General features: G+C 46.4%; 1 protein-coding gene and 1 pseudogene across 2 annotated transcripts in view; one reads left to right on the top strand and one right to left on the bottom strand.

Moving 5' to 3' along the window:
* The window catches only part of LOC147425602 (mechanosensitive ion channel protein 1, mitochondrial-like), a 123,604-nt gene extending 102,640 nt beyond the window's left edge, over nt 1–20,964 (bottom strand). Inside the window, exons 1-3 of one of the 2 annotated variants that reach the window (XM_086500772.1) lie at nt 20,810–20,951; nt 20,640–20,714; nt 18,909–19,190 (exon numbers count right to left, since the gene is read on the bottom strand). In XM_086500772.1, coding sequence (XP_086356898.1) covers nt 18,909–19,190; nt 20,640–20,714; nt 20,810–20,884 — 432 coding nt within the window. In that variant the 5' untranslated portion in view covers nt 20,885–20,951. Of the gene's footprint in view, nt 1–18,908; nt 19,191–20,639; nt 20,715–20,809 lie in introns of both variants that reach the window. The other variant, XM_086500773.1, reaches the window with a different exon arrangement.
* On the top strand, nt 367–17,270 carry LOC147425603 (uncharacterized; annotated as a pseudogene).
* Nucleotides 20,965–21,898: the final 934 nt, after the last annotated feature.

Below are 21,898 nucleotides of genomic sequence, written 5' to 3'. Positions count from 1 at the left end.
GATAGATTGGGTGTGAGTGTGCAGAGAGAGGAAGAGCGGTTGTGTTTTCAGGCCAGGGTTGTGTATGGTCAAGGCAGGTATAGTATCCTGGTGTGGGTGTGTTTACAATGCGTGATGGTGGGCTGTCGATATGTGATTGCGTGTAGCTGGTGGTGCTTGAAGGCGAGCCGGTGCATTGGAGGTTGGCAGAAAGTGTGCGTGTGTGTGTGATTCTGTGTGGTTAGGGGTTTCGGATATTCACCGGACTATAGAGAGGCAGTTATTTTCTGTGTTGGGTGTGTTCTTCTTTCCCCCTTTCCATCAATGGTGCCCCCACTGAGGATCTACTGATTGCTCTTCGGTGAAGTTTTAAAGCCTGAAGACGATGCATGATATCGAATTGGTGCTTGCTAGAGAAGAGGAGGCTGCAGATTGGTTTTCCGATCTGGAGCTATACCTATAGCAGATGAGAATTTGTGGAGATAAAGCCAAATTGAAGGCACTACCATTGGTTCTACAAGGACGAGCCAAATCCTGGTTTGAAGGATTGAAGGTTGCAAATCGGCAGTCGCTCCGCGAGATTCGCAAGTGGTTTGTTGAAGCTTTTCAGAAGCAGGTTTCTCCATCGGACTTGGGTGAACAATTGAGCAAGCTAAAGCAGGATGTAAGTGAAGATTTTGCTTTGTTTTTGGATAAATTTGAGTCTATTTTGGAGAGACTAGCTGCTGTTACATGTGTGCGAAATGGAGATCATTTCAAGCGAGAACAGTTTCTAGCCTGCTTGCATCCGCGAATCAAGGAGAAGGTCGAGTGTGGTGGTGCAGAGGACTATGCACAAATGGTTTGCTCGGCGAAGGTAAAGAGCAGGAAAGCAAAGAGGAAGCTAGAGATGGGCTTGTTGAAGCCTACAATATATGGGCATAGCTCGACAATGGAACTTCATCATGGAGCTTCATCAAACGTCAAAGAGGTAGCTTCTTTGCCAATGGTAAGCCATTCTTGTCATTCGTTTCAATTTGTACCTCAAGCTTGGTATGCTGTTGTACAAGAGTCTACTAGCCTGGTTAGCAAGGATGCGGTCTTGGTCGTAGTGTGTATGCATGAAGAATCAAATGAAGCTATGGATCAGAGCTCACACGATAAGCTTGAAGTTGTTGGCAAAGCGATGGTCGAAGCTATGCAGGAAGAAGCTAGCCAGGGGGTTGGGTAACCTTGCCCTACTGATCGTGTTGAAGAGCAGCAGTGCATTCCAGAAGGTGTGGACGATGTCAACATACCAGAGAACGAGGTAATAGATCATGGATTTCTTTATCGCTTAACAGATAATATGGTCGTAGAAGAAGTCCTTGAAGAGCAGGCAAAGGTGGTTGAGCAATCCAATTTGCTCTCGCATGAAGTGGTTGAAGATGAAGCATCACAGGCTACAGTGGACGAAGATTGGCATGGTGAGTCAGGTATAGAGTGTATGCCATTTGAAGGACCTACAACAGAGGGTATGCTTGAGAAGCAGGTAGACTTGGTTCTCCAAGAAGAAGCGCCATTGGAAGACAGCTTGCCAAAGGATTATGCCATGTTGTTGATGGGCATGTTGCTGACGGTTGCTTTGCAAGCAACTGTGTACCGGTTGCAAAGTTTTTTGGGGGAAGATTATGCTATGAAGGGCTCAGGTGAGAGAATCATGATGTATGGTGCAGATGCTTCGCAGGTTGGTGTACAGGTTCATTCAGTGTATGAAGCCGGCAGATGGATACAGGTTGTTGAAGATTGGTGCTATGCGAAGCTATACGAGAGGTTGGTTTTTGGGCTTGCAAGTGCAAAGGAAGGCTGGGGTATGCATGTAGTACAGACGGATGGCGATGCTCAGTACTGCCAATTTGATCCAGGAGGAGTGGCAATCATGTTTGGGAAAGCTCATGGCTTTCCATTTGACGCTGGAGGGTTCTACGGTAGATGAACCTTTCTCTCTATCTACTTTTATCTAGCCTATGTACATACCTATATTGCAGTTCTCTTATTATGTAGTTTTATTTTACCTAACTAATGCTATGGTTGAGCATCAATGTTCAACGAGGGGGTGGGCAACGATGGTGCACCCAGTTTGTGTCGACATAGGGAGAAGCCAGCAGCACGTGCCCGGCATTAGGTAGAATGATGATATCGGACTTCAGCAGGACCTATATGCATATTGGAGCAGGTACAGTGAGGATATGTAGGTCAAATGCAGCAATTTACAGGTTGATGATGGGTTTTGGAGCTTTGCTAGCCGGGAAAATTGATTTCATGTACGCCAAATCGAACATCAAGGTCAGCGGAGTCGAAATCTTTGTGGATTAGTGTGCGGTTGCATGGTCATTTACTATTCGGGCGTCATTTCAAGCTCGAAACGATGGTCGACCACGGCAAACACTATTTTAGGAGAATCTTTTTGGTGATCGGGTTGGAATCTGGACCATTAGCACAGCGAAATACGGATATCAAGGTATGTAGAGCTCGTGACAATCGTGCCGAGCATCCTCTCGTGGGAAGGTGGCCCAACTTGAGAGGAAGTTTTTTTTTTTAAAAGGCTTTTTTGGTAATCTCCTCGCCATGCAGAAAACGGGCAGAAGCATAATATAGCAACCAAGGAGGCCTAGCATGGAAAGGGCTTCCATCTGCCAGTCATGAGAGAGATCAGGTGCCATCTGGTGGCGGGGGCTGCATAAGGGGAGAGAGGAGGCCGCCATCGAGAAGGAGGGAGTGGGGGAAAAGAGGGCTGGATTGGTAAGCAGGAGGACCAGAAGGTGGAGGTCGCAAGCTGCATGGGGGGACTGTGCGAGTTCAAGGGCATGGAGGTCGTCCACAGCATAAAAAAACAGACACCGTAAGCAGCGCGTCCAGAGGAGGAGGGAGAGGGGCCTACTGTCCAAGGTCGAGACCTCCACTAAAAGAAAAGCCAAGAGCTGCCCAGAGGGATATAGCAAGGAGAGCTGCCAGAGGGGTGGCTTTGAGCATAACCTTGAAGGGGTGATCACTGAAAGGAGGGCCGCCTTGAGGTGTGCTGGACCGTGAGCAAAAGATCAGAAGGCCGGAAGTTGTAGTGGCTCAATGTACAGAGAGGGCGGATGGTTGCAGGAATAGGTGAAGGCCGAGAGCTAAGGGCTCTATAGCAGCTACAGAAAAGGAGTAAAGGGGCTTCCGGCAAAGGGGCTACTCAAGAGCGCAAGGAGAGGGGCTCGCCAGTTGCAAGGGTGACCTGTGCAGGAGCTTGGAGGGCTGAAAACGGAGCTTCAGGCAAGCATGAGTGGATTGGAGGCCGCAAGGGTGCTGGCCATGAACTGCAGGCCCAAGGGCTCATGAGAGAGGGTGGAGGTGATGCTACTGCAAGAAGAGGAAAAGGAGGCGTGCAAGGCACTGCAGAGGACAAAGGAGTTGCAGCAAGTCGGGGCTTGAAAGGAAAGCCACCAGTTGAGCATGGCAAGGTGGAATCCGTACGTACGTACCTTACGATTCTGTACAGTACAACCGTACGGTACGGTACATTACATACCGTACGGAACAATACAGCAAGTTTTTTTTATTTTTTGTTTTGGGGGGGTGTTTTTTTTTGTTTTTTTTTTTCGGGCCATTTTCTCCACAGACCACTCGCGCTAGAGGCGCTTTCAGATTGGGATAATAGGGTGAAAGGGAGAGAGCCTTAGGCTTTTTTAATCGACCAAGATTACAAAAGACTCTTTTGAAAGGTATGTGAACTTAAATTTGGTGTAATTTTCTTTTTTTACAAATGGTACGTACCTATCACGTACCTAAAGGTTGGTTCAGTACGGAAGTACGTTCCGTACGTACCTAAACCGTACCGTACACTACGTACCTTTCCACCTTGGAGCATGGAGGATTGGCATGTAATTGAAGGGAGGTTGCGATGTTGAGGAGGGCTGGGAGCACGAGATAGGGGGCTGCCTTTGAATGAGAAGAATTGGCCGCCAAGGATTACACGAGAGCAGGCACTTGGTTGATGCCATCATTCTATCTAGATGCTTTTTTGTGATGCATAATGTGCTTGTAGCTTTCTCGAGTGGTTTGAATTCAATCGTCCTTTCCGTCTAATCTCGTGCAGTGAGTCCGTGGTAGCATTGGCTCCGGATAGGTTGGGTGTGAGTGCGCAGAGAGAGGAACAGTGGTTGTGTTTTCAAATCAGGGTTGTGTACGGTCAAGGCAGGTATAGTATCCCGGTGTGGGTGTGTTTACAATGTGTAATGGTGGGTTGTCGATATGTGATTGCGTGTAGCTGGTGGTGCTTGAAGGCGAGCCGGTGCATTGGAGGTTGGCAGAAAGTGTGCGTGTGTGTGTGATTCTGTGTGGTTAGGGGGGTCGGATATTCACTGGGCTATAGAGAGGCAGTTATTTTGTGTGTTGGGTGTGTTCTCCCTTCCCCCTTTCCAACGTCTCCCTTTGCAACATTTCCTCGTGGTCTGACGAGCTTCGACATTCGTCGTCGTTGGGATTTCTTTGCCTATGACTTTACACGGTTTCTCGACGACCCCTCACCAAACGTTGAGGCCGCCTGCTTCAGAATTCATGTATTGTTCCTTGCAGCTAGGGGGATAGAGGCCTTGGACTCAACGGTTGGCTTCTCTTTTCCCCTATGCGGCAGGGACCAGGCTGAGTGGACTATAGACTCAGTATTGGAGTGGTTGCAGACACAGGCCCTAGAGTTCTCTCATCACATGGGAGACCTAGGTGTTACAGACTTGCTTCATACTCTTTGGCCATTGGCCAAGTTTTCTGTGACACCTCCAGACGCAGCAGGATGTAGACACATTGTGGTTCACTTCTTTGCTGACACGCAGAGCCCTCCATGCTATGTACACATACATGAGGACTCCTGGATAGAGGAGGTGGTTGTACGCACGGCTCGGTCTACTTGGGCTTGGGCTGGACACTCCTTGCAGTCACGCCTATCTCGAAGACGCTCGGATGCGGATTGCTCCCCAACCAAGCCTGCCTCGAAGATAGCACGGTTAGCTGCTGTGACAGCATCAATTCTCTCTCGCTCCCCAGGAGGATCGTATCATGGAACGTACAGGGATTAGGTGGGCCCAGTTTCAGCGTCAGGGGGGCCGACTGCGTCAAGAGCTTCAGCAATGCCTTGTGGGAGAAGAGATTGACCTTCTTATGCTACAGGAGTATCATCTGTGTCAGAGCCGCATTAGACGTTGTGGTCAGCTTTTTCTTGGACGATATGAGACTTTTTGGTCAGCTGCATTTGGACCTAGAGGCATCCAGGGCGGGGTATGTATGACTATTGCGAATTCCTTGCAGCAGGCCATTGTGGGCAGAGGGATTATTGTGCCAGGCAGGGCTCAATGGATCTCTATGCAGGTTCAGGGTTGTCTCTTGGGCTTCCTGAGCATCTATGCGCCCAATGTGGCGAGTGCACGTGCACAGTTTTGATCTCAGATTGTTGAGTCTCTGTCGCAGGCAGAGCAATGGTGCATAGGGGGTGACTTCAACATGTTGGAGGACCCCTCTAATAGGATTGGTGGTAGCCATACTACTGTGCATGGAGTTGAGCTGGCAACTTGGGAGAGGTTTTGTATGACTCAGGAGGAAGTTGTTACATTGGAGCTCCGCACCACTTTCTCTGGCAAGCAGAGTTATAGTGGCCAGCAGGTGTTGTAGCAGGTGTTGTTGGCTATTATGTGGTACATCATTTCTTGTTGGATCTTTTCGAGTTCTTGTATCAGCCAGGTAGAGAGGCTGATCAGGAACTAGGCTGATCAGGAACTTCCTTTGGTCAAGGCGTGACACTCAGGTAGCCCGGGCCAAAGTGGCACGGCAGGTCATCATTCTTCCTTGTTCTTAGGGAGGATTGGGGATCAGACCCACCACTGCAGAGCAAAGCCCTTCTTGGGAAGTTTATCGTCAGAGGACTTCCTCCAGGAGAGGAGCCCTATAAGAAGTTATTGCTTCAGCGGCTTAGTGCTAGGGTGCCTCAGGCTTGAGGCCCCTGGCGACCCACGACTAGATGGATTTTCACAGAGATGCGTAGAGTTGGCTTGAGCAGGAGACTGGAGGACCGCTTTGCTGTGAGTCTGCTCCGATCGAAGCAACTCCGGAGAGGCCTGGAGCAACGTCAGCCTACTTGCACGGAGGAGAGCCTGAGACAGCCCCTTGTTTGGAACCCCATGGTTAGCACTCAGAGAGGCCACTGGGTTGGTAGTCGGCCTCATGTTTCCTAGGGTCACATGGCAGAGGGTCCAGCACGCACTTTAGGTGACTGGCCATAGTTTTCAAGCTTGTCAGAGGAGCTTCAGGGCATTCAGCTACAGGGCATGAGAAGGGTGCAGAGCATGTGTCAGGACATCTCAGAGGCAGTACCAGCTGAACATCTCAGAGGCAGTACCAGCTGAATGGCTCACACCTCTGGAGTCAGCAGCGCCCACATGGATGGGGGCCTTCACGCGACAGGAGGTGCTCATCTCAGTTCGGGCTTGCTCAGAGACTATACCCTCCCTGTTTTTCGAGCTACAGGGTGAGGGACGCTTACATCGAGTCGTAGTAGAGGCCCCACAAGTGGCAGAGTACTGTTTTTAGAGGATCCAAGTGGTGGGCATCCGTGGGAGGACTTGTGTCACAAAGTGATGACATGGCAGACAGCAGAAACCCTAATTTCTGCCAGAAACCCTAAAATTCTTGCAAACCCTATTTTTTGGAAATCGCGGAGGCTTAAAAAAAAATTTAAAATTAAAAAATGATGAGCGACGTGAATTTTGCTTTTTTTATAAAAAAAGAGAAAAGACTCTCTAAGAGAGAGAGAGAGAACTGATGCTTTTTATTTTAAAAGTTTTTGGGGCTCTGCTTTTGGGCATCCCTTGTATCTTTAAATAAGTGGTGAGGGCTTCACTTCTCAGAGCATCTGGACGCAGAGTCTGAGAGTGAAACCCTAGCTACTCTCTTGTACTTTGATCTGATTAATATAAAAAGAGATACCGAAAGGAGCGCCAGTCTTTTGGGCCAATAACTCTAGGCACGGAACTCCGCCGGGCCAGTGCAAATCTATTGTGATCTGTGAATTGTTTTGAAGTGGTTATTTGGTGCTGTCACAGTTGATTCTTGACTTGGAGTGTCCAAGTCTGTTACAGTGGTATCAGAGCATGGCCGATTTCTCTTCTACGGGAAATCAGATCCCCGAATTTTTTTCCGCGGCACCTATGGCTTCAGGCAATGATCAGTCGACTCCCTCTGCATTTGGAGATGCGGGCAGGGATCACAATGAAGATTCCGGCACGGAGTATTGCCCGCCTAGGCCTACTCCAGCGGAGCAGCGAGAGATGGAGCGTCACCAGTTGATCGACGATGCAACGAAGACAATGCTCAATTTTGCGGAGGACCCAAAATTTGCAAAATATGAGCGAGACTTCTTTTCAAGAAGTGCATGAGCAGTGGCAGAAAACCATCTGCTCACAAGAAATATTCAGAGAAGGAATTAGAGGAGGTGGTTAATGCACGGATTGCTCAACTTTTTGACGCGCAAAAGAAAGCCAAAAAGCACGGCAAAAAGAAGAAGAAAAGCACTGACTTCCCGGGATATTTGGGTCGTCAGTCGACTTTTGACAAGGCATAGAAACGGAAGAAGCGTGTTCAATTTGAAGGAGTACCCAGTTCTTCTTCTTCTTCTTCTTCTTCTTCTTCTTCTTCTTCATTTGACAGTTCTTCTAGCTCTTCAGATTCGAGCGAAGAAGACAGAAAAGGTAAAAAGCGAAGCAAGGAACAAAGCTTCGGAAAGGGTAAGAAAAAGGCAAAGAAGGCTACATCTCGCCCAGAGACTGACAGTTCTACTGAGGACTCGTCTACACACAGCTCAGATTCCGATGGCGGAAACTTTTATGCGAACAAGAAGAACTTTTACAAAACTAACCAGTATGACTTTCTCGAAGATAAAAGCAAGAAAGTCCGAGAGTTTAAGGAAGGTGGCCACTCAATCAAGTTTGATACTTTTTCAGGATACTCAGATGCTTCGAAGGCTTTGTCTTTTATACAGCAGTTTGACATCGCTTTCACGGGAGGACGCTATTCAGAGCACTCCAAGATTCGGAGATCTGCCTCTTACTCTAAGGGGAATGCTCGTACTTGGTGGTCCACGCTTCTTTTAAACAAGACTGCGCCAGTTAAATGGCTGAAATTTAAGAAGCTTTTTATTTCTTCTTGGTTGACGCAAGAATATGAACGAGATATACGAGCTGCTTGGAACCATCTTCGGATGACCAAGAAAGATACAATCAATGCTTACTGTGAAAGATTTTGGACCTCTTTTCTACCCGCCTCTTCATTCAAGAAGATCTCGTTCAGAGAACAGATTGAGCGGTTTACCTTGGGTCTACCTACAGAGATCCGAGATCACTGCTTGGAACAGAAGTCAGCTTCTATTCAGGAGTTGATGAGTCATGCGAAGCGGGGCTTTGCCATTCACTCTAGCAGTCTGACCTACCCCACAGATGAGGCCATGACACAACGAGCCGAACAGACTTCTGGGAATGAAAGTAGAAAGAAAAAGAGCAACCCAGAGAAAAAGGATGCACGACCCAAGCTTACTCCTGAGGAGAGAGCTCGCTTCATCAGAGAGGGGAAGTGCTTTGGCTGAGAGGAGCATGGACATATCTCCGCGAAGTGCCCTAAAAAGGCACAAAAAGAACAGAATGATAATGACGACGACAGGCCTGAGAGTTTGAGAGCAGCTGAGGAACGTGGCAGAAAAGACAGATAGAAAAGCAGAATTGGTACCACATGGCGTGGGACCTGCACCGAATCTAATGAACGAAAGTACAAACTTTGCCGCTTTTGGGGCAAAGGGAAGGATCAGGAAGCTCTTTTGAAGGAGCCAAGGCCAACTTCTTTTCACTTGGAATTGGCGGCTCAATTTGGAATTACGCCCGACAAACTGACGCCACAGGCGGAGGTAGTTCGACTGGCACCCGGATGGGATGTTGCCATTACACCGAGCATTGGCAAACTTCATTTGCAATGACAGGGGTGTTCAGGGCACGCGAGTGACGTTCTACTCGGAATCCCTTGGTACCACCAGAACTACGCCATGGTTGACTACCAGGCCGAGAAAGTGACTTTGACAAATGAAGGGCTCAGAGATTGTACTTGATGAACTTCAGTTTCTTTACTCATTCTTTTGGGAGAGAACTGAACGATGGATAAAGGTTGAATATGTTTTGACCTGATCAAAAGAACGCCAAGATTTTTCTCCACACTCATGCCGATTGCTTTTCAAAGGGCCTGAAGATCAGACCATTGACCTGATACCTTGAAGCACGTCACCGAACCGGCCACCTTACCGTGTGAGCCGAGTACAGATTGAAAAGATTATGAACCAAGTGAAAGACCTCTTGGAAAAGGGTCTTGTCCAGCCTGGTACTTCACCGTACTGCTCTCCACTGTTGTTGGATTTGAAGAAAGACGGATCTTGGAGAATGTGCATTGATTATAGAGCTCTCAACAAAATCACCATCAAGAACAGATTTCCGATTCCTAGGATCAATGATATACTCGACAGGTTTACAAAAATCCTCGTGCTTTAGCAGGATTCACTTGAAGAGTAAATATCATCAGATCAGGATAGCGCCGGGAGACGTCTACAAGACAGCGTTTCGAACGACTTTTGGGTTATTTGCGTTTTTGATGATGCCTTTTGGCTTAACCAATGCTCCTGCAACATTTAACCGGATGATGAAACAGGATTTTTTTCGAGAGTACGGGCTATTTGTTGGCGCTTTCTTTGACGACATCATTGTTTTCTCCAAGAATGAGGCAGAACACAGAGATCATCTGCTTCAGGTCTTTCGGGCATTACGAGATCACAAGTTAGTGATTAATGCAAAGAAAAGTGAATTTTTCCTACCAGAGATACACTTTTTGGGATACTTTGTCTCAATAGCAGGAGTGCAAGTGGATTTGGCCAAGATAGAGACTATACGTGATTGGCCCGATTTGGAGAATGTCCATGAAGTTGGAAGCTTCTTGGGACTGTGTTCGTACTACAGGCGGTTCATACGAAAGTTTGCAAAGGTTGCTTCTCCTTTGCATATCTTGACACAGAAAGAAGTCCCTTTCTCGTGGGGATCCACAGAGGTGACTGCCTTTCAAACATTGAAAGAGAAATTGACTACGAGACCAAATTTGACTTTGCCGGACTTGCAGAAGTCATTTGAAGTATTTTGTGATGCTTGTGGTCGTAGTCTGGGTGCGGTCTTGATGCAAGAGGGCCATGTCATTGCTTACGAGAGCCGATTGTTCTCTAGGCCGGAGATGACAGCACAGATATATGAGAAAGAACTTTTGGCAGTGATCCATGCTCTTACTCAGTGGTGGCATTACCTACTCGGAGCGGATTTTGTTGTCTTTACAGACCATCAAAGTTTGCACTACTTCTTGTCACAAAAGCAACTTTCGGAAAAGCAGATGCGGTGGGCGAACATCTTGTCACAGTTTCACTTCCACATTGTCCATGAGCAGGGACAAAAGAATGTGGTGGCAGATGCTTTGTCTCGGAAGCCGTTGATCTGGCTATTTCCGCGATACATCATAGGAGCTTCGAGGATATGGTCGATCAATATGCCACAGATACAGAGTTTGCAGATATTTTCACACAGATACGGGATGGGGAGACAGTAGCAGGATCTCCCTTCAGCAAGGCTACTTGATGAAAAAAAAAGACTATGTTGTACATTACACAACCGTTGAGGGCAAAGGTTATGACTGAATGCCACTGTCCACCTTTTATGGGTCACCGCGGCATTGCTACCACCATGAAGGGGGTAGAGAGATACTTCTTTTGGCCGAGACTCAAAAAGGATGTGGAAGAGTTTGTGCGCAGTTGCTTGATATGCCAGAAGGTCAAGTTTGACAGGCATAAGGCACAGGGATTGTTACAGCCTTTACCCATACCCACCCACCCTTGGGAAAGTATTGCAATGAATTTCATTTTTGATCTCCCAAGAACACAGAATGATCACGATGATTCTCCGATTACATGGCACGTCTGAGACCATTGTCTCTGACAGAGACCCCAGATTTATGAGTTTGTTTTGAAGGAAATTTGGGAGAATATTGGCACGCAGTTGCACTTCTCGTCATCGTTCCACTTGCAGACTGACGGGCAATTTGAGATTGCCAATTCAGTGATTTTAGATTTATTGAAGTCTTGTATCTCGGATCAGAAGACTCAATGAGAAAAGAACTTACCTTTGGTGGAATTTGCCTACAATAACACGATACACTCTTCGACGGGGAAGACGCCATGTGAGATTGTTGAAAGTGCTACGAAGGTTCCATCCTTCCTGAGCACGAAAGATCAGATATTTGAAGCGGATGAATATTCGCGAGATTTGGATACGGCTTTTGCCAAGGTTCGCGAGACTTTGCAGGAGTCTCAAGAACGACAGAAAAAGGAAGCGGATCGCCATCGTCACGATTTGAAATTGAAGGAGGATGATTGGGTGCTCTTACGTTTTGAGAAGGCACGCCTACGAAAGAAAAAGGGAAAGGAGAGGCTTTTTCCAAAGCTTAGTATGCGATACTACGGACCTTTCCAGATCACTGACAAGATAAATGATGTCTCCTTCCGATTGAAACTGCCAGATACTTGGAGGATTCACAATGCATTGCATGTGAGTCTCTTGAAACCTGTTAAGGGTGATGTGCCTGATGATGGGGAGCATGGTGAGCAACCCCAAGTGGAAGAAAACGAGGAGATCCTTGTTCCTGAACAGATTTTGGCACATAATGATACGAAGAAAGGTAAAGTCTGAAGGCGGTTCTTGGTTAAGTTCAAGAACTTTCTTGCATTTGATGCGAAGTGGATAGAGGAGGAGGACCTCGCAGATACTCCTCGGATTGTGAAACTTTACCTCGATGTTTCGGTTTAGCATAGTCTACTCCAAACGAAACCCAGAATTCAGCTTCGCCGATGATGCTTTTTATTTTAAAAGCTTTTGGGGCTCTGCTTTTGGGCATCCCTTGTATCTTTAAATAAGTGGTGAGGGCTTCACTTCTCAGAGCATCTGGACGCAGAGTTTGAGAGTGAAACCCTAGCCACTCTCTTGTACTTTGATCTGATTAATATAAAAAGAAATACCGAAAGGGGCGCCAGTCTTTGGGGCCAATATCTCTAGGCACGGAACTCCGCCGGGCCAGTGCAAATCTATTGTGATCTGTGAATTGTTTTGAAGTGGTTATTTTGTGCTGTCGCGGTTGATTCTTGACTTGGAGTGTCCAAGTCTGTTACAACTTGTATCATAGATCCCGACCCAACAGCTCTTGAGACTGGCCACTGGAGATTGTGGGCTTCGGAGAGCTGTCCACTGGCATGAGTACAGTGGGATCCTGAAGAGTGTCTTTAGGGGGACCCTTTCTCCTCACCAGACCATCCAAGTGTCCCTTTCTTTCAGTACACTGTTCACCTGGGACGTCACATACTGGCAGCGCAGAGAGAGGCTGCAGCACCTCATTGGCAGGAGGAGGGTCTCACAGCTGAGTTCTTGGCAGCTTTTTGGGAGAGGTTGTGGGACTCCAGACAGCCTAGGCGAGTCACTTTGTTCTAGTGGCTGATTGCACACCGAGCTACAACAGTTGGAAGCTGGCTTGTACATAGTGGCCTCTCGGCCGCATGTGCAGCTTGTGACCATCTTGTGGAGAGTCAACGTCATTGTCTTTGGGACTGTCCTTTGGCACAGCAGGTGTGGCTTCGTGTTCTTCGGCTGATGCCAACTCTTTCCACAGCTCCGCAATACACTTGGGGGGTAGTTGCTTGGTCCACTCTCACCGGCCCGGCACTTTAGTTTGAGCTATCCTCCACCAGCAGGATAATAGTGATACAGGGGGGTCGATCTACACTCCAGCCTACTACGGAGCTTACTTCACAGGAGTGGTGCAGTGAGAGAGAGGAGTGTTGGGAGCTCATCAGCGGCCTGACACTCTGGTTCATCTGGCCGGCCCGCGGCTTCCGCATCTTCGAGGCTTGTCCTGTACCACCAGCACTGTTCGGGATCTTTGGCTAGAGCTGATCCATACTCTCAGAGGACTATTCGAGAGACTCCAAGGCAGCTCCGACCGCATGCGGGAGCGTAGAGAGGCTTTCCTTCGATTCTAGCATCCTGGGCCTTTTTTCAACATGGTCCAGGGTGTGCTTAGATGGCAATACCGTCCACCTGTGTGGCTTTTCCCTCCTCCCATCTCTTAATTTAGCCTAATTGTACATATGTTGTTTTTTCATTGGGAGAGTCTCCCCATCATGATTGTTGTAGCCCTCTCTTGTAGAGGTGGTTGTAGCTCTATGGGCAGTTTCATTAACTAATAGAAGGATCTTTTTCTCGGAAGAAAAAAAAAGAGAGCTTAGAAAAGATCTCACATCTTGTGTCATAAAGAGGGACTCATATCTCTTTGTTCAAGCAAGCTTGTCGTCACAAACCCTTGTTATGTGGCAGCTGTCGCAAGTTTCACTTAAAGGTGGGTTTTGGTATTAAGCTCACATTGTGAAGCTTTAAGCAAGGCCCCCACTTCACGTAAGCAAAACCTTTCACAGTAGGTAAAAATCCCTTTGATTGAAACAAATCTCTCCTAGCCAATCAAGCCCAAAATCTACTCCTAAACTCTTGTTTCTAGAAACACTTATTTACAAACCCACTTTCAATGGAAAGCAGTTATGTCTTGCTGCATAAAGTCTCCTTTGTTTGCAGCAGAGTTACCGCGGAACGCTCTTTTGAGGCCTTGGAACGCCGGAACGGCGTTCCGGCCGATCGGACAGACTTGGAACTCTTCGGAACGGACAGGCGTTCCGGTAGGCGAGCTGTGACCGGAACGGCCAGGCAAGAACGGGCCGGAACGGACCGAAACGGCCCCAATGGCAAAAAACGACAGTTCTTTAAGTTTTAAAAAAGTGGTTGTTTGGGGCAGCCAACGGCCATTTACAGCCTCCATAGCTTATATAATTCCCCTTCTTCCCCCATTCTTCACAAATGCATCAAGGTTGAAGGCCCTCTCTCCCTTGCTCTCAACTCTCAAGCCATAGGGCCTCAAGGCTCAAGCTCTCAACCTCTCTCTCTCTTGGGCTAACCCTCAAGGCTCAAGGCTCAAGCTCTCTTTCTCTCAGTCTCAACTTTCAAGAGGTGAAGCCTCTCTCTCAAGCTCTCTATCTCAACTTCTCATTGCTCAAGCTCTCACAGAATCAAGCCTCTCTCTCTCAAGCCCTCTCTCAAGCTCTCTCTCTCTCTCAAACCCTCAAAGATCAAGCTCTCTCTCTTTCACGGATAATCCATGGCCTCTTCTTCTCGTACAACCCCCTCCGTTCATGCGGGCAACACTCAAAAGGCGAAGGAATGGTCGAGGTGGGATGAAGTGACCTTGGAGGGCACCTTGTCGGCAGCGGGAGGTTCTCGTGCATGGGCATGCAAGGTATGCTCTTACACGCGGAAAGGGGGGCATGACAAAGTGAGGGCACACTTTCTTCGAGTGCCGGGACATGAGGTGAGATTTTGCACCAACATAACCATTGAGAAGAGGAAGGAGCTCGAGGAAAAGGATCGGCAATTCAACCATAAAGCCAAGCCCCCACGCAAAGGTATCGATCCAAAGACCCTCATTTTCCCTTCTTCCTCTCTACCCGGTTTAGGTGCCGGTGGATCTTCATCGGGTCCGATTGGTCGCCAAAGGACCCTTGCCACCTCTTGGGACCCAAAGAAGAAGGAAGAGGTGGATGCGGCCGTGGCACGATTCTTCTATCACGACCATATCCCATTTGTCGCGGCGAGGTATGAATTATCAATCTTCTGTCTCATTTCTTCCGTTATCGTCGTTTCTGCCTTTTGATATTAACCTCTTCTATGTTAGATCGAAATAGGTCCGAGTATTGGAAAGTCATGGTGCAACGGATAGGAGAGTATGGCACCGGCTATGTGCCGCCATCTTCAGAGGCTCTCCGAACCACTGTGCTTGATCGAGAGAAGGCTATTGTGGAGCAAGCATGTTAGGTGCAGCGGAATGAATGTTTGCGCTTTCCTCAAGATGAGTGCTCCGAACTGTGCTCAAGGTTCCTTTTTGTTCTTATGGAAGGTAGAGCCTTCCGTTCTTAATGAGAGAGTGCTATGATCACAAACAAAGTGAAAGGACACTGTGCGTGCAAGTGTATGAGACTAAGAGATAGAGAGAGAAGAGAGATACGACACCAGAGACGTAAAACCCTCCTCCGAAGGCCCCACTCTCGTCCGCGAGAGTGGTCTACTTATTATTGCACAAACTGGTACAAACTGAATGCATGTGACTGATGCAAGTCTAGGCTATGTCGACGATGACGACGGGGATGGCGACACCGACCTAAGGGCTGAAATCTGCAATCTTTTATCTGCTGTCCAAAAAATCTGCGGCTAGTCCAAAAACGCTGATTCTGGGGCTGTTTCTGTAGGTCTTTGACGCTGAAAATCTGCAGGTTTTAGGGCTGAAAACTGATCTTAAAGGCTGAAACTGTTGGTCTTTCCGGGCTGAATCTGCTACTCTTTAGGGCTGAATCTTGCTGGGATCAAAAACGCTAGGCATGGGGCTGTGGATGGCGATGGCAAGGGCTGAAAACGCTGATGTGTTGCAGCTTTGCCGGCGGTGGAACTTTGCAAAAACGCTAGGCTTGGGCTTGCTTGCGGTGAAGATTTGTTGATGCAAAACGCTAAGGCAAGGGACTTGTTGGCGATGATGCAAATGCTGAAAACGCAAGGCTGATGCAGATGAAGAAAACACTAGGTTGAGTCTTGCTTGGAGGGAGAACCGCCAAGGTCTTTCTTGAGAAGTTGCCTGCTGAGCTTGGCTCCTGTTGCCTCTTCTGCCAATTAGTGCCAGTCTAGGTTTGCTTATATACAAACTTACTCAATTTGCCCTACCTAAAGTCACTTAAATTAATAAGTGAAAAATATCAAAAATAGGTAAAATAGGCTCTGGAAAATTCCCCTAAAGGATTTTGATGGATTCTGATGGGAATGCTTATGATCATGTTGTGTGCAACCAGAGGATATGCATCTACACTAAGTGACTGGTCATGCACGGTCTACGAATAGACTCACAAAAGTGCCAGATCACTTCTAATCTAGACTGACTGGACTGACTGAACCCTTGTCATGATGTAGCTTGTCCACGGACACATAGGGTTGGATGTGTCACGTGACAAAGCAACACTCAATATTCAACGTCTTTGGGCCAAACATGGCGTTACCCTCATTGCCGACGGGTGGAGCGATACAAGGAAGAGATCTATCCATGGTCTCGTCGCATACTCGAGTGGAGAGATGTACTTTGTGCACTCTCATGATGCCACCGAGAGTGGCAAGTCCGCCGATGTCCTCTCTGCAAAGTGGACAGCGGCCATAGAAACGATCAATGAGCAACACGTGGTGGCCTTTGTCACAAATGGGGAGGCATCAAACAGGGCAGCAACAGCTATTATAGAGGGCCACTATCCGCATGTGACAGTGTGCTTTTGCATGGCACACTGCTTGAACAACCTTCTAAAAGACATCGGCAAGCTAGACTGGATTGCTCCAGTCATTGCTGATGCAGTGAAGATTGTTACTTTCATCAACAATCACAACTTGATTCGGAGTGAGTACCTCAAGAGGTCGAGCGGCAAAGTGCTTCTAAAGTATTCAGACACCCTCTTCGCATTCAACTTTCTTCTTGTGTGCAGGTTGTCTGAATGCCAAAATGCGGTTCGACGTGTCTTCATCAGTGATGAGTTCACCACCTCCCCCTATGCAAAGACAGTTGCAGGGATTTTGTGCAAGGATAAGGCAGAGGATCTTAAGCTCTAGAAGGAGCTCAAGAGTCTAGACGCACAGGTAAAACCGGTGGTTCATTTGCTTCGAGTTCTGGAAGGCATGGATCCTTGCATTGGCAAGATTTATGAGGCAATGGACCGCATGATCGAGTAGCTTGCACAGCTTGAGCCGAAAGTAGAGGGATATAAGGAGATCCATGCGCTTTGCAGCTCGAGGTGGAATTCATATGCCTCTCCTTTACACGGGGCAGCCTACATGGTGGATCCAGAGTTCCAAGGTGCAGGGCAAGAGACAGATAAAGAAGTCATGAACCAATTTACAGAGATGGAGCAAGAGGCTCCTCAAGCAGGTGGAGATTCACATTCACCAACACCAGGTACTTCATCCGTGGCTAAGATCGAGTCGGGCCTAGAGCTCAATGATGAGGAATCGGAGGATGTGTATGATTTGCAGCCGGCTACTACGGATTGGGAGGCCTCTCAGGCAATGTGACATAAAAACGCGTTTCATGCGGATGAAACCCCGAAACCTATGAAATGTTTTGCCGAAACGCATGAAACGGACAGGCATTTTTTATGGAACGTTTAAAATTGGGGCTTTTTTTCCAAAAACTTTGTTCAATAGAAGTACTTTGCTAAATGAATCAATGATGCATCAGTTATGATTCATGAAACTAGTGGCTGTGTTTTAACTTTCATCAATACTGAACATCTCTTTGATCATGCTCGCTTGAAGTCGCTTCTAAGCAGTGAGCACTGAGCAGTGAGCACGTCTCTCTCTCTCTCTCTCTCTCTCTCTCTCTCTCTCTCTCTCTCTCTCTCTCTCTCTCTCTCTCTCTCTCTCTCTCTCTCTCTCTCTCTCTTGTGGACATTAAAGTCTAGAGTCGTGTGCTACATTATATACATATTTATCATATTTTATTAATATATAATTTAATGTCGTTTATGAAACCTGTTTCATGTTTTTGACGCTATGAAACGAAACGTTTCAAAACCTCAAAACCCCGAAACGACCGAAACCACGAAACGTTTCATGTCACACTGCTCTCAGGCTAGTGGCTCACTGCTCTCGGGCTAGCGGCTCTTGAGTCTTGAGTCTTGAGGCACGAGAGTTGCGAGTCGCGACTTTAGCCTCTAGGACTTCCACTATGATTTATCCTTACCTTTTTGTATGGCTGCTTGAGCCTTGCCCTCTTTGACATTTGTAGCTACTAGCATCTTTATGGTATTTGTCACCTTCAGTCTTTTGGTATTGTGGTCACTGGTTTGCCCCCCTTGTAGTCTCGACTCTCATTATGGTATGTCATCTTTGGTTTTTTTGTAGCACCTTGGCGGCCCTTGTTAGCCATAATTAAGCAAAAACATAATTAAGCATTGTGTTTGCTCAATGTTGTGTATGTGCTATGTACTCTGGGCACCGCACATCCCAATCAAGTCATAATAAGGTTGAATGGTCTTCGAATCGTGTTTTTTGTGGGTATTAGAGTCAAAGGACTCTAGTACTACTTGTATTCAAACACATAACGCTAAAAAAAACAATATTTGGGTGTTTTTTTAGCCTCCCGTTCCGGGCCCATTCCCGTTCCGCAAGGAGGCCCGTCACCGTTCCCGTTCCGCGTTCCGGGTAACTCTAGTTTGCAGTGCTTTTCAATCGGTCTCTACCATTTTTTCATGGCATAGCTCAAATAGCTCAAGACCATGAAGGCCATCACCTCTCCCCTTTCCAATTGGTATTTACATATGAATGGTCCATAGAAAATCATGAGGTGAGGGATATGGTCTTTGCTTTTCTCTCATGGTGGGACCTTTGGCATAGTTGCCTTTTAGGTGATGCCTTCATTTTCTACACCAGTCACGAATACAAGGTGACAATGCCTAAATTCATGGTCTATTGCTTTGGCAGGTTTTGTTTCTGCTGTCATGTTTTTGTTGAAAAACAAGCCCGCCCAAGGGTTGCACACTCTTTTTAGCATGATAGCTATGTTTCCCTCAACTTCATAGATGATGAGACCTATGGGTTTCTTTGCGCATGTGGCAAACCATCTTTGATTCAATAACAACTCACCAATTATTAAAGAGGGAGGGGGAGAGAGAAAATGGAAAATTTGCAGCAGTTAGAACAAGTTCTTACTGCTCTTTCGGCTGAATGAATTCTGCTATGTAGTCCATTGGGAATCCAGTCAAGAAGGTCAAAGTTCTCAGGCAGATGAGGACGAGCTGTTTGGCCAAGTTTCTTTGAAATCCAGTCGCTCAAATCATCCAGAAGATCCTCACCACTCTCTAACAGATCACGGCATAGGTTGCCATTGTTCTTGTTCGAATCCGCTCTGATGAAGAAAGAAGCTGTGTGGACACTCCTCTTCATCCCCTTCGTTGAGAGACATAGCTTGTGTCCCAAGAGAGTAGAAACTAGCTGAACAAGAATAAGTCCCAATCAATGAGCTTCTTGTAACATGGGCTGGGACAATAAACCAAAAGTATTGGGAAAAAAAGAAAGCTTATAAGGAAAGAGACACACAGATAAATTCAAAAAGGTAAAGATAAACTATGTCCACTTCAAGCAGCACAGAAGCCGACAAATTTGCACTCTGTGGACTGAACATTGCATCATGAAGCAAAGTTAACACAACGAGTGCATGAAAATTGAACCAACAACACAAAAACACTTGGCTTTGAGACTACAATGTTATTGATAAGGGAGTGCAAGTTTACAGTCACGCCTAATAACACAAAAGAAATAAACTGTGAACAATAGAGCCCATCTATAGCAGGTCCTTAAACAATAGAGCCCAACTATAACAGGTCCTTATAGTTTCACTTGAAGAAATTAACGCATTTCATTACAGCTTCCTGGATTCATTGAACCAAATATTGTGAGGGGAATAGGCAGTCCGCTAAATAATAATCATGTTGCCCCCCTGATACCAATTAAGAACAATTCAGCACATTAAAAAAGCACTAAGAGAATCTTATGATGAAATTTTACTGGCTGTACAAGCTGCAAGCCATAGTCAAATAAGAAAGATCCCTCAATTGTGATTCAAACAGGAAGAAAGCACACCTTTTTGTTTCAAAAGTAAGCATCCTATGGTGGAGAGAGTGATAACCTCAGATTAGGCTACAACTCATGGTTGTCCGGTCTTGCATATGCATTTAGCCTAGTTTTTTTGGTTAATTTATGCTGACATGACATTTTTATGCTTGTTAATATTTCGATTCCCAGTTTACTTTCAGTTTAGGCCCGTTGCTAGATTGGCTGTTTCTAGTGCGTGACTTCAACACCCACACACAGAGCCATTAGTGTAAGATTTCTGCGTTTAAAAACCCCATTCGTCTAAAGACCATAGATTGGGAAGAGTCCCGGTGGACAGAGGAGGAGATAGAATGGGCTCCTTGGGAGCATCACATTATCCCCTGATCCACAACAGTAAGAAGCAGTAAGCAGATTCGAGAGAGTTCACTTGCTTCCAGAAGGGGTGCACTACAGTTCCATCGGCAGCTGTGAGACTCCTCGGTTCATGCACCATGACCCATTGAGACCACAGAGCCTACCACTTTGCTATACTCAGCTGCCATGAAAACCTCCAAAAGCAGCTTGCAACTTAGAAGTTAGTACCATAACCCATCTGATAGCAGGCCATAGTGCTTGAATCTATTCAAGAAGCAGCCTGTACTTCCTACCACAATTCAGAAGTTGCCATGACACATAAAATTAATGCATGCATTTAAAGGATGTATTGGCGCCTCCCTCCCTCCCTCTCTCTCTCTCTCTCTCTCAATCAATGGAACCCAGCTTCAGAAGTTCCTATGTTTAGCTGCACCAGAAGACCAAGCAGCAATGGGCCTCAGGATCACCACGTACCAATGGGGCCACATGCGTAATGCTCTCTCTTTCTCTCGCTCTCTCTCTCTGGCGATCAACTCTCCGCGTCTCTTCCTACAACGTGAAAATACTCCTCTTCTTCTTCCTCTCTCTCTCTCTCTCTCTCTCTCTCTCTCTCTCTCGCTCTCGCGCGCGCGATGGCTTCTTACTTGGCGAGAGGGGGGCTTGCTGGGAAAGGAGTGACGGAATGCGAAATGAGGCAGGAGAGGCGCAGACACAGCCATGGTGGCGAGAGCAGCTTCCGCAGTCTTCAATTGGCATGAGTGACGTTCTGCTGATTTCAATACGACACATTGTCGTGATCACGATGACAATGCAGGCTCGATTTTCCAAGGCACATGGCTAGGACAATCTTCCTTGGGCCTTCAAAAGGCCAAAAAGCGACTATTGTTTAAAAGAAACATTTTACTTAATCCTTAATGTAAATACTAGATTCATGAAATTTAAGCTATTAAGATCATTTATGATTGAAAGTGTGCAAACTTCAGTCGTGACAATTAAAGTACAAAAAATAGAAATGGGTAATTATTATTTTTGATTGAAAATTTACTTGCGGAGCTTAAAAATTCACATTTCAAAAAACTTGGAGCTATTAATTATTTGCCTATGCTTTTATTCCGCCAACACTATGCATCAGGCGGGGCACCCAAGACCATCCTTTGCTTGGAGATACCGCCAAGGACGCTTAGTGCGGGTTGAACCTACCACCTTGGTGATGCAAATTTAACCCTCTTCCAACTAAACTAGCCCCCTTGGGTTCCTTAGAGTACATCTTGCTCTATTTCATTTGTCATGGAGGGAGATTAAAGCTTTAAAGAATCATGCATGCCACTAAATAAAAGTACTCTTTCACAAAAAAAGGCATCCAAAAACATTAAAGAGATTTTTTTCAAACTAGCTAATGTATTTGAGAAGATGACTTTATATATATATATATATATATATATGGAGAGAGAGAGAGAGAGAGAGAGAGAAAAAAAAAATTAAAAACCTACTTCAAAAGGATATTTGGTTTAACATTTACAATATGAGATGAAATTTGACATTAGCCCATTTTTGGCATGAACAAAGGGCATGGCCTTAACTTGCTTAACTTGCCTCACTCTTTTTGCCTTGACTACAAAGAACTTTGGATTTTTTGGTTCTTATGAATACAATAAAAAATCAAAACCCTTCACCACATGTTTTAATTTCAAAGTGATTAGATCTTCCACAATTTGAAAACAAGCGATAAAATC

This window comes from Adiantum capillus-veneris, chromosome 25 (genome assembly GCF_014529385.1).
Source record: "Adiantum capillus-veneris isolate H3 chromosome 25, ASM1452938v2, whole genome shotgun sequence".
NCBI classification, from domain to species: domain Eukaryota; kingdom Viridiplantae; phylum Streptophyta; class Polypodiopsida; order Polypodiales; family Pteridaceae; genus Adiantum; species Adiantum capillus-veneris.
This window is presented reverse-complemented; position numbering and strand designations above follow the sequence as displayed.